Source organism: Lagenorhynchus albirostris, chromosome 11, assembly GCF_949774975.1.
Source record: "Lagenorhynchus albirostris chromosome 11, mLagAlb1.1, whole genome shotgun sequence".
Classification (NCBI taxonomy): Eukaryota; Metazoa; Chordata; class Mammalia; order Artiodactyla; family Delphinidae; genus Lagenorhynchus; species Lagenorhynchus albirostris.
This window is the reverse complement of record NC_083105.1, coordinates 97,320,136-97,331,330: the sequence shown is the minus strand read 5'-3', so window position 1 is coordinate 97,331,330 and position 11,195 is coordinate 97,320,136. Positions and strand designations below refer to the sequence as shown.

The window sequence follows — 11,195 nt, the reverse complement described above, 5'->3', positions numbered from 1 at the left end:
AAATTGGGAGATTGGGATTGACATATACACATTGCTATATATAAAATAGATAACTAATAAGAACCTGCTGTATAGCACAGGGGACTCTACTCAATACTCCGTAATGGCCTATGTGGGAAAAGAATCTTAAAAATAAAAAAAAAAAGAGTGGATATATGTATATGTATAACTGATTCACTTTGCTGTACACCTGAAATTAACACAACATTGTAAATCAACTAGACGCCAATAAAAATTTTTTAAAAAAGAGATCAAAGTGAAATTGGGAGTGCAGAGGTAAGCTCCACGGGTGTCAAGGAAAATTTTAGGGATGAGTTAAGTCTGGAAGAAAGCAGAAACATTTTATCGACCAAAATAAAACAGTATTTTTTAAGCCCCTCATATCTCCCTAAGGTCAGTCTGTTTTGTTGGTACTTAAAATGTTATCATTTCCCCATTTTGTTGTTTCCTGGAATGAGGAGACTGATTTGCTGCCCAATAAACTCCCTTGTCCTCCTTATGCAATAAAGGAAATCCTGACTTAAACACACAGCCACAGAGCAAGTTTATTTTCTTAAGTCTTAGGGTTGAGCGTCCTAAAATACAGTTAAAGTATTCATCCTTAAAGATTTTTTTCTTTGAATCTTATCAACAAAACACTCTTATACTTAGAAACTGAGGAGAGAGACAGAGAGGAGGAGGGAGAGACAGAAAGAGAAAGAATGGATTCATCCAAATCATCTGCATCACAAAGCACAGGTAAAATTTGCAACTATCCCATTTCTTTCATAGATCTTTTTGTGGAAGAGATGTTAAATACGTTGGGGATAGGACAATAGAAAATATCCAGTAGAGTAAAAGAGGAGAGACAGAGAGTGAAAGAGAGGAAAATAAAAGAGGATGGTTAGAAGACTAGATGTTAGAAGACTGGATTGCTGGAGATTGAGTTTAGGGAGAGCTACCCTTTCCATAGTTCATTGTGCCCCATTGGGCAAGTCACTTCACATCTCTGCAACTCACTCTTTCCTTGTAGGTAAAATGTGTGTTGGGAGGGAGGAGGAGAGGAACTCCTAGATCATCAATGTTTTATCTGACTCACTTACAAAGGACTTGGTAAAGGAGACACTGAAAAGAGGAGAGCAGGAGAGAGACAGGAAAATCAGGGAAGAGTGAGAGGGAGAAAGAGAGAGAGAAAGATAGGGAAAGAAGGGGAGAAATCTGGGAGAGTTAGAAAGGAAAAACTGCACATCTATCCAAGTCTATGAGTCAGAGTCTTAAAGTTTGTAATGAATTACTCCAGTGGTTGTTTAAGTGTGGTCCCCAGGCCAGCAGCACCCTCAGCTCCTGGGAACTTGTTGGTTCCATACCAGCTCTACTGAATTTTTAACTCTGGAGGTGAGGCCCCACAATCTGTGTTTTAACAAGCCCTCCAAATGATTCTGATGCATGCTGAAGTTTGAGAATTACTCAATATAGACAATGCAAGTGGAAGGAGATAAGCAGGGTAATAGGAATTTCTTATATCTCTTTTGTAGATTTTAAGGGAAGATTGACCATGTCTATGTCTTTCTCCAGAAAGAGGATGCTTCTCTTCCCAAGTGTTCTTATGGACCGTTGCTGGGCTCTGCATCCTGCTACTGAGTGCCTGTTTTATCACCAGATGTGTTGGTGAGTTCTGAAGGTCAAATTCAAGCTCCGTGGTGAATATTAGGAGTGAATTCTTCCTTGTTGCCTGTGAGTTCTCTTCTCCCACAAAGGGTATTTCTATTCCAATTTTCCCCCGATTTATCTCAAGCCAGAAACCCCAACCAGTATAAAACTGTTACCAAATTTCAGTGACCTGTGACACATTTTTCACGGTACGCATCTTTTATCTCCTTAGTGGCCCTGAGTCCTCCACCCACACCCCCGTACCCTTGTCATTAGTGTAACCCTGCCCTGAGATCCTAGCCAGAGGCACAACAAATCACTTCTTGGAAGGAAGGTTTGAGAGGTTAGACTTGGCATAAGAGAGAGCGCAAACACATTTGTTTTCTTTGGGTCTTTGGGCCTGAAAAAATGTACGTTTATTTTCATAAATAAGGAAAACCATGAAATGTGAATTCTCTCTTCTTTGAGTAAGTAAACCTCGGTTCCTCTCCATGCTGAAGGAAAAGTAGATAGTAAGGAAATATCATAATTATTGGTACTTTTATAACTACAGAGATGATATAATGTATTTTTATCAAGAGTAATGAACATTAACTGTGCCCCTTTCCTTACAGTGACATATCACACCTTTCAGCTCTGTGATGAGAAAAAGTTCCAGCCACTCGAGAATTCCACGGAGTTCTCCTGCTATAATGATGGATTAGGTAATCAAATTTGAACAGCTAAATTTACACATCAACATTTTCTGGCTTCTGGATTGATTTGGGGATAAACAAAGTAGTCGAGTTAGGTCCTTTTAAATGCAAAATCTTGCCTGTACTGTCAGAGAATAATGAGGAGTTGGTAAGAGGACAGGAATAAAACTTTGGAAGTGCAATTAGCATTGGGGCAGGACACTTTGCAGACATTATAGCAAACTTTTAGAGTAAATTTGAGGTATATGTCTGAAGAGTCAATCTAGAAGTGGAAGGTGTTATTCCCAGAAGTGCACTTTTTGTTTTCATTCATCACCTGCTTCCAAAATGAGGTGAAGGAGAAAAAAATGCATGGAGTAGGAAATTTGGAAATACCTCAGAAGTATGCTCCCTATACTCTTGCATATACTCCTGATCCAAGTCTTAGCAAAATGCTACATGACAGTAGAAAATGACTTCCTTCTCTGGGCTACAATTTCCTCACCATTAAATTGAGAGAGACTGTACTATTTATTTTTAATTTTTTTAATAGATTTTTTTTTTTTTTGCGGTACGCGGGCCTCTCCCTCTGTGGCCTCTCCCGTTGCGGAGCACAGGCTCCGGATGCGCAGGCTCAGCGGCCATGGCTCACGGGCCCAGCCGCTCCGCGGCATGTGGGATCTTCCCGGACCGGGGCACGAACCCGTGACCCCTGCATCGGCAGGCGGACTCTCAACCACTGCGCCACCAGGGTAAGCCCTTAATAGATCTTTATTGGAGTATAATTACTTCACAATACTGTGTTAGTTTCTGCTGTACACCAAAGTGAATCAGCCAATGCATACGTATGTCTCCATATCCCCTCCCTCTTGAGAATCCCTCCCACCCCCCGTATCCCACCCCTATAGGTCATTGTAAAGCACCGAGCTGATCTCCCTGTGCTATGCTGCTGCTTCCCCCAGCTAACTAGTTTACATTCAGTAGTGTGTATATGTCGATGCTACTCTCACTTCGCCCAGCTGCCCCCTCCCACCCCGTGTCCTCAAGGCCATTCTCCATGTCTACATTTTTATTCCTGCCCTGCAACTAGGTTCATCAGTACCTTTCTTTCTTTTTTTTTTAGATACCATATATATGCATTAGAATACAGTATTTGTTTTTCTCTGACTTACTTCACTCTGTATGACAGACTCTAGGTCCATCCACCTCACTACAAATAACTCAATTTCGTTTCTTTTCATGGCTGCGTAATATTCCATTGTATATATGTGTCACATCTTCTTTATCCATTCATCTGTCAATGGACATTTAAGTTGCTTCCATGTCCTGGCTACTGTAAATAGAGCTGCAATGAACAATGTGGTATGTCTCTTTTTGATTTATGGTTTTCTCAGGGTATATGCCCAGTAGTGGGATTGCTGGGTCATATGGTAGTTCTATTTTTAGTTTTTTAAGGAACCTCCATACTGTGTTCCATAGTGATTGTATCAAGTTACATTCTCACCAACAGTGCAGGAGGGTTCCCATAAACTTCAAAGACTTAAATTCTGTAAGTCTAAGAACTGTAGCCCATCCGGACAACCAGTTTGGAGATTCTGTGGAGGGTACATTGTTTGGGCAACATGAGAGGTGGTTGCTTCGAGGTCACTCAGATAAAATGCATAATTTTCCTCTGAACTTGGAAGTCTATGAACAGATAATAGGGTTCCATGTCAGTAGCATAACAGGGGTTTCAAGGCTTCGGACGATAAATGAGGAACTTTATGGGCTCAGAGGAAGGTTTCTGTTATCTTACCCAATTCTGTAACTTACCCAGTTCTGTGAGGACTCTCACAGAAACTTCTCTCCTTCTAGGTTCAGTCAAGAATTGCTGTCCATTGAACTGGGTACATTTTCAATCCAGCTGCTATTTCTTTTCTACTAACACCATGACCTGGACAGCAAGCTTAAAAAACTGCTCGAGCATGGGAGCTCATCTGGTGGTTATCAACACACAGGAGGAGCAGGTAGTTGGAGTACAGTTTCCTCCAGTGCCAATGAAACACCCTTCACAGGACACATCCCTTTTTCCATACATGTGTACTGTATTTGGCCCACAGTTACTATTTGTTAAGTGAATTTACTGAAATACATGCTGTTCTTATCATTTCTGTAAGTCAATACCAACTTTATTTTCATTACTAGTTTCATTTCTAGTTTCATTAGAAACTAGAAAAAAAGGAACTTCCATGTTCAGTTCCTTAATTAGTAAGGCAGGAAAAAAGAGGGTTGGGACTTCATTTTAGAATGACCAGTATGTTTATAAACATGTGAAAGAGGGCAAGCAAAATGTCCATTATCTTTAAGCTATGATTTGTAATGTTTTGGGCTACCAATAACAGTAGACAAATTTTGACTGTGTTACTGAGAACCTCCTTCTCTGTTGAAGGTTCTTTTTCATTGGTTTAATTTTATGTTATGTATGTTTTACCACAGTAAACAAATCAGGAGGTAATCCTCTATGATCTTACCATTTCAGGCCCATTTTTCTGTCATCTCTAGTCTAGATCCTACTTTATTTCTTTTAATAACAATTACGTTCAACATTTGTTCAGAATTGGGATAATTGATCTCCTCATATTTTGTGTGTATCTTCCATAGGAATTCCTTTACAGTATGAAACCTAAAAGGAAAGAGTTTTATATTGGACTGACGGACCAGGTGACTGAGGGTCAGTGGCAATGGGTAGATGGTACACCTTTCACAAAGTCTCTGAGGTAACTTCCTTCTTGTAGTAGAATTATAACACTAGCCCAAATTGTAAAGTTAGACCACCGTTGAGGAGAGTCCTCAGAACTTCCTTCTGGTCCAGGAGGTATATTCAAGTCCATTCTTGGTGATATTAGATGCAAGAAGGGGAAGAGCTGATGTAGAAGACAGAAAAGAGAAGTACAAGGATCTACTGCTCCCATCTCCTAGAACTAGATCAAGAATAAAGGGGAAATAACAGATGAAATGAGAAGAGGCTTAGAATTGTGCACTAATTCATTGGAAATGCATGCAAGACGAAGAGTGGAATTCGTAGTCTTATGCCCACAAACTGCAATCAATGAGACAAAAACAGGGATTTGAGAAAGATAACAGATTCTTATGGAGTAAAAGTAGGATGCTTTGATCCTTTAACACATTGTTTCACTATAGCACTGTAACATGACTGAAGTATGTGCCTCAGTTAATACAAACTGTAGAATAAAGGGAGCAGACATGATATATGAGTATGAAGGAAACAAATCCATCAGGATATCAATCCTTCCCATAACATCTCATTCTGGATCTAAAGCCATGAGACATCATCGCAGAACAGCAAGTCAGAAAGATCCAGTTTAACTTCACTGTTCACAAACTCTGTGACTTAGAGAAATGGTTTAGCTTTTCTGAGATTCCTTTTCTTTATCAATAAGAGATTATAATCCCTGCCTCACAAAATTGTTGTGAAGTTAAACAACACAAATGTAATTTGCCTAGTTTACAGGTCACTTTACCTCTTGTAAATCTCCCATGTCTCTCTCTTTCAGCTTCTGGGATATAGGAGAGCCCAACAACATAGTTACAGTGGAGGACTGCGCCACCATAAGAGACTCTTCAAATCCAAGGCAAAACTGGAATGATATGCCCTGTTTCTTCAATATGTTTCGGATTTGTGAAATGCCAGAAAGAAATAGTTGAACAGAGAAAAATCACCAAGACAGAAGGCACAATGTAAACGTATAAATGAGAAGGAACAAGCGATAATCACAGCCGCACAATTCTAACATAAGTGTGCATTGCACTTTATAAGGACTTCATAAGTGTTTGTCACTTTGATGTAAATAAAAATACATCGTTTTGAATGTTATAATTCATGATATTGACAGAAGTGCATTTTTCTCTACATCAGTCTCGGGATTTCTCAGAATTTACCAAGCTTCTCTAGCAATGTTGTGGGCGGGGGGGAAAGGAGTATTTCTCCTTTTGGTACATTTGCTTCAGTTATGAGTATTTGTAAGAAAATACAGGGACACAGAACAAGCACCAAATCCAGCAAAGAAGAGGATTTTGGAAAGTGCCTTGAACAATTCGAAATCAGGCTCTGTGTCATGTCTTCTTTTTAGTTCCTGAAAAGTCTGTCTTCTCTTCTCAATTTCATCCTGTTTTTCACTCCCTACCTAAGCATATCTCCTATGTTCTCCTATATAATAAGTAGGAAACTTCTTCAAGTCATGAAACGTATTCCTGCTTAAAAGACTGGTGTGGACTTTCCGGCCAAAGGCATTCACTGCACCTTCTTAGAAAGATCATGCTAACCTTCAGCTCCAAAGAGACTGTCATCCAGTCTACTCATCTCAGAAACTCCATTTCCTCTCTATTCTCTTCCATTGACTAACTGGATCGCACCCAAATGTATCTATTGCTCAGCCAGAACCAGAGTCCAATAGTCAAATTATTCTAAGACAACAGTCAACTTGACACTTTCCTGTCTCAAGTCTATCCATTTATTGCATAATATTCTATCAATACTGACAAGATTATTCAAGAATATATAAATAACATGGAAGTTTTATAACCATGTTTCTTGCACACAGCACCATAAAGAGACCCTTGAAATCATTGGAATTAACGCGTAATCACTGAATGGGAAAATTCAACTGAACAAGTGAAAATAATATATCAGCTTTCTTTTCTTTTTTTTTTTTTTTTTGCGGTACGCGGGCCTCTCACTATTGTGGCCTCTCCCGTTGCGGAGCACAGGCTCCGGACGTGCAGGCTCAGCGGCCATGGCTCATGGGTCCAGCCACTCCGCGGCATGTGGGATCTTCCCGGACCGGGGCACAAACCCATGTCCCCTGCATCGGCAGGCGGACTCTCAACCACTGCGCCACCAGGAAAGCCCTATATATTAGCTTTCTTTACAAACATTTATTTCTCTTAGGCATAAGTGACAATCTGTGGTTTTGAAATCAATATGCCTTTAAAACAAAAGTCATTCAACCTGAAAGTAATCCAATAAAAATATCTTCAACTTTCTAATTTCTTTTTTTCATCTCATAAACATCAATGAGGAAACACTGAAAAACATGTGGACATTTTTTTGTTCATTGTTGTTGTATTTCAGGTGGCTATAATTATCTTACATTAATATTGAAAGATATAAAAATATTAATGTATATTATTTCACCATTTATAATTTAAGTTATACAACTAACTCTGCCTTCAAAGTTTGGCAAGAAAAGAAACAATTGTTAAGGGTTTATTTGCCAAAGTAAAGATCATTAGAACCTAAATTATTTATCAGGAAAATTCTTCTTTGAGAAGGAAATCATCCAATTGAGACTGTTTTTAAATATCATATTTTATAGGACTACATAAATACTTAGGCACCGGAAAACCCAAAAAGTTGCAAAAAATAAAGAGTAATTAATCATTCATATTCCCAAGACCATATTCCCCAAATAAACCACTGTTATGACTTAACTACTATTACCATTGGGGTCCCCAATTTTTTAAAAAAGAAAAATCACTGTACTACATCTTATAAAAATGATACATATTTATTATTAAAAATTCCTACAGAGCACAACTGTATAAAGATGAAAGTGAAAAAAATTCAAATCCCAAGTTGATATAGTTAGAAATCATACAACAGATGAGTCTTTTAAAACATTAAATTTAATTTTACTTGAATTTAACAAATAAAAAAATTGAGGTGAAATTTAAGAATTCTTGAACTTCAAGAATTTTATAGGCCTTATAGATTACCACAAAAAACTTTTTCCTGAAGGGTCCCTAAAAGAAAAATGATAAGGAATCAAGTAAAATGTTCTCCTTGCTTTCCTATTTCTTCTTCTTCCCACCCCCCTTTTCCTTTCTCAACAATATAGCCCTAAAATCATTCATTGGATGGGGCATAGCTAGGTAGTTTTTGCATGTGAATGCATGGGGGGAAATATAACATATATAGATATACACATAAGAAACCGATAATCATAGTTACTTTGAAGAGGCATTTAGGGGTTCAGGGTGAATGAGAGATTCACCTTATACTTTTATTAATGTTTTTTACTGTTTGCCTTTTTAATGCACACATACATTACATTTTCAAACATAAAAAGTGTTTAGATTTTTTAAGTGTTTCAAAGTTCTAGAACTATTGCAATGTCCTAAAGAAATAGGCAATTATTTTTATAAAATTACTATCAGCTGTCTTAAAGAAATTGTGAAGACTAGGAGAGGTGCCATGAGACTTGAGGATACACAGAAAGGGACCAAGTGTGGAAACAGGGAGAACAATCAGAAGGCCATTGCAATAATCCAGGTAAGAGATGGTAACTTGGTCTGTGATGGTAGCCATGGAGGGAATGAAAAATGATCAGCAGGGGGAGAAATAGATTAGAGGTATAGATGTAGACACAGATGTATAAAATCACAAACAGGTCATATTTTATTGACAACTGAATCTTTAAATACAGTCTTATACAAATGAAAAATGGATAATATTAACTATACAAGCCTATTATCATTTACATAAATTTATTTCAACAAGTTTTGTAGATTTGTGCTATGTAATTTATGGCTAACACAGTTAAAGTCACTTGGTGCTACTTCAGTTAAAACACAGACATACACAGACACACACATAATCAATCAATCAAACACTAATATTCCAAACTTACAAGATCACTAATTTACAGAATAAATACTGTTTTTAAAAATAGTGGTAAGGAAGTTAGGTTAAAAAGCTGTCGCTTGAAATTTTTTAGCTTGGATGCAGGAAACGTCAGCAAAATGAATATATGTAAGAAGACAGCCTTATTTTGTTGATGTTGGATGTGACTGCTTCACAATTAAAACTACACACATCGCAAACGCATAACTTCAGGTTGTTAAAGCCATGATTTCCTTGCTAGTTTGAACTGCAGCTTTATAGCTCTAAAGAAGCTTGCTAACAATTTACATAAATGGATTGAAAATATAATTTTTTTCTGATTCAAATTAAAAATACAGAAACACTAATACAATGTTGCAAGAATAATTAAGAACTATTACCTTTTAGCCAAGAGGCCACAGCACCTCCAGTAACTCTCCCATAATACCAAAGGGAACACATTTCACTTGCTATGAAAGGTAGATCTGGGCCATAGTCCTGTTTCTGTCATACACTAGACATGTGAAGGTGAGCTCTTCGGCTTCCCAAGGGTTTTGTGTCCATAGCTATAGAAGTAAAGGAGTTTGGTAAAGGTGGCCTGTAATGGACTTTTCCACTCAAAAAGAAATTAAGTCAGCTTGAGACTCCCCACTATGGGAAGACTTTTAAAGTGGAGTAAGAAGTAAATTTTTGAAAAGGTAAATAGACTTTTTTTTCTACCTGGGCAATACCATAATTCTAAATATTCTATTCTGTTATTCAGAAAATATTTTGCTCGTGGAATTTCAATCTAATGGCATACTATTAAGAAGTCTGAAAATGAAGCATCAGGGGCTTCCCTGGTGGCGCGGTGGTTGGGAGTCTGCCTGCCGGTGCGGGGGACGCGGGTTCGAGCCCTGGTCCGGGAGGATCCCACATGCTGCAGAGCAACGAGTAGCCCCCGGCTCGCTGCAGCTATAGGGGGCCAGCGCGCAGCAATGAAGACCCAAAGCAGCCAAAAATAAATGAATAAATAAATAAATTTAAAAAAAAAATGAAGCATCAGACAATAAAAATGTTGCTTAAAAACTTTAAAGAGTTTGTGATATTTGGGTTAAAAACAATGATACACCACTACCAGTAGGAATATCCCACCTTTGAACTTTAAGAGCTAAGAATTGAAGCAGAGGAAACAATGACTTATAGATTTCACCATTCAAGCTACTCTTAGATACGTTAATCAATACACACTAACTGAAAAGTAAATACCTTGAAATACTATCAAGAAAGCAAAGTTAATGAAAATTGATTCTCACAGAAAAATATGATTTTTTCCACCAAAACACTACACAAAAGCACATTATCTTGAATGAATTAAACAAGAATAACTACGGCCATAATGTTCTATGACTGAGAATGTTTTCTCTGTTCCCACGATGCATGTACATTCTTCCCTAGTCTAATTGGTTCTTCTTTTCTGTCCTCATAACAGGGACCCCTTCCTAGGCTTCTTGTTGAATGCTGCTCCAGGTATCTTACAAATGCTACTTGTCTGAAAGTCACAAGGAAAATCATTCCAGGCCCATTTGTCTTTGTCATTAACAAAGACAACACATTTTTCTTTCTGGTAGTTGTTGGGTTCACCCTCGGGCCAGCATCTGAAGAGTGTGTGTGTGTGTGTGTGTGTGTGTGTGTGTGTGTGTGTGTGTGTGAAGAGTGTGTGTGTGTGTGTGTGTGTGTGTGTGTGAAGAGTGTGTGTGTGTGTGTGTGTGTGTGTGTGTGTGTGTGTATGTGTGTGTGTCTATACATGTTGGGTGTGTATGGTAGAGGCCAGAGGACAAGGCAGAGAAAATGTTCCTAGTGAAACATTTAGAGCTGCACTGTCCAACACAAGCGTAGTGTCTACTAGTATAGAGGTTACTCAACACACTATGCTCTATTCCGAGTAAGCTTTCTTACATTGGTATATTCCACCCCAAAATAAATTCTGCTTGCTGTCTTCTTCTCACCTTTGCCTATAAAGCTCTTTTGCCCCAGTCAGTATACTCACACCATCTGTGGGTTCAATGGTGTCTTGTCCACCCAATGCCACTGGCTTTCAAGGTTCTCATCTGTAAGTCCCAGGAAATATGAAAATCGCTATCCAAAAATTGAGTGATAACGTTCTGCATAAAAATCTGAATTTTTATAAGTATATTTGCCTTTATCAGGTGATAGCTGTTATGTTAGGAACAGAGGAAAGAAGTCAAATA

General features: G+C 38.2%; 1 protein-coding gene across 1 annotated transcript; it reads left to right on the top strand.

Moving 5' to 3' along the window:
• The first annotated feature begins 579 nt into the window (after nucleotides 1-579).
• Nucleotides 580-6,117, top strand: LOC132529896 (C-type lectin domain family 4 member E-like). Its single transcript, XM_060166982.1, has 6 exons — nucleotides 580-738; nucleotides 1,555-1,647; nucleotides 2,244-2,333; nucleotides 4,158-4,309; nucleotides 4,944-5,059; nucleotides 5,858-6,117. The coding sequence occupies exons 1-6, from the start codon at nucleotides 702-704 to the stop codon at nucleotides 6,006-6,008; spliced, it is 639 nt and encodes a 212-aa protein (XP_060022965.1). The 5' UTR covers nucleotides 580-701; the 3' UTR covers nucleotides 6,009-6,117.
• Nucleotides 6,118-11,195: the final 5,078 nt, after the last annotated feature.

What these genes read in the sequence shown, in the direction of transcription:
- LOC132529896 (XM_060166982.1), top strand. Translation starts at nt 702, where the DNA reads ATGGATTCATCCAAATCATCTGCATCACAAAGCACAG. An exon ending in CTGCTATAATGATGGATTAG is followed by an intron (nt 2,334 to 4,157) that starts GTAATCAAATTT and finishes CTCTCCTTCTAG; the next exon opens with GTTCAGTCAAGAATTGCTGT. An exon ending in CCTTTCACAAAGTCTCTGAG is followed by an intron (nt 5,060 to 5,857) that starts GTAACTTCCTTC and finishes TCTCTCTTTCAG; the next exon opens with CTTCTGGGATATAGGAGAGC.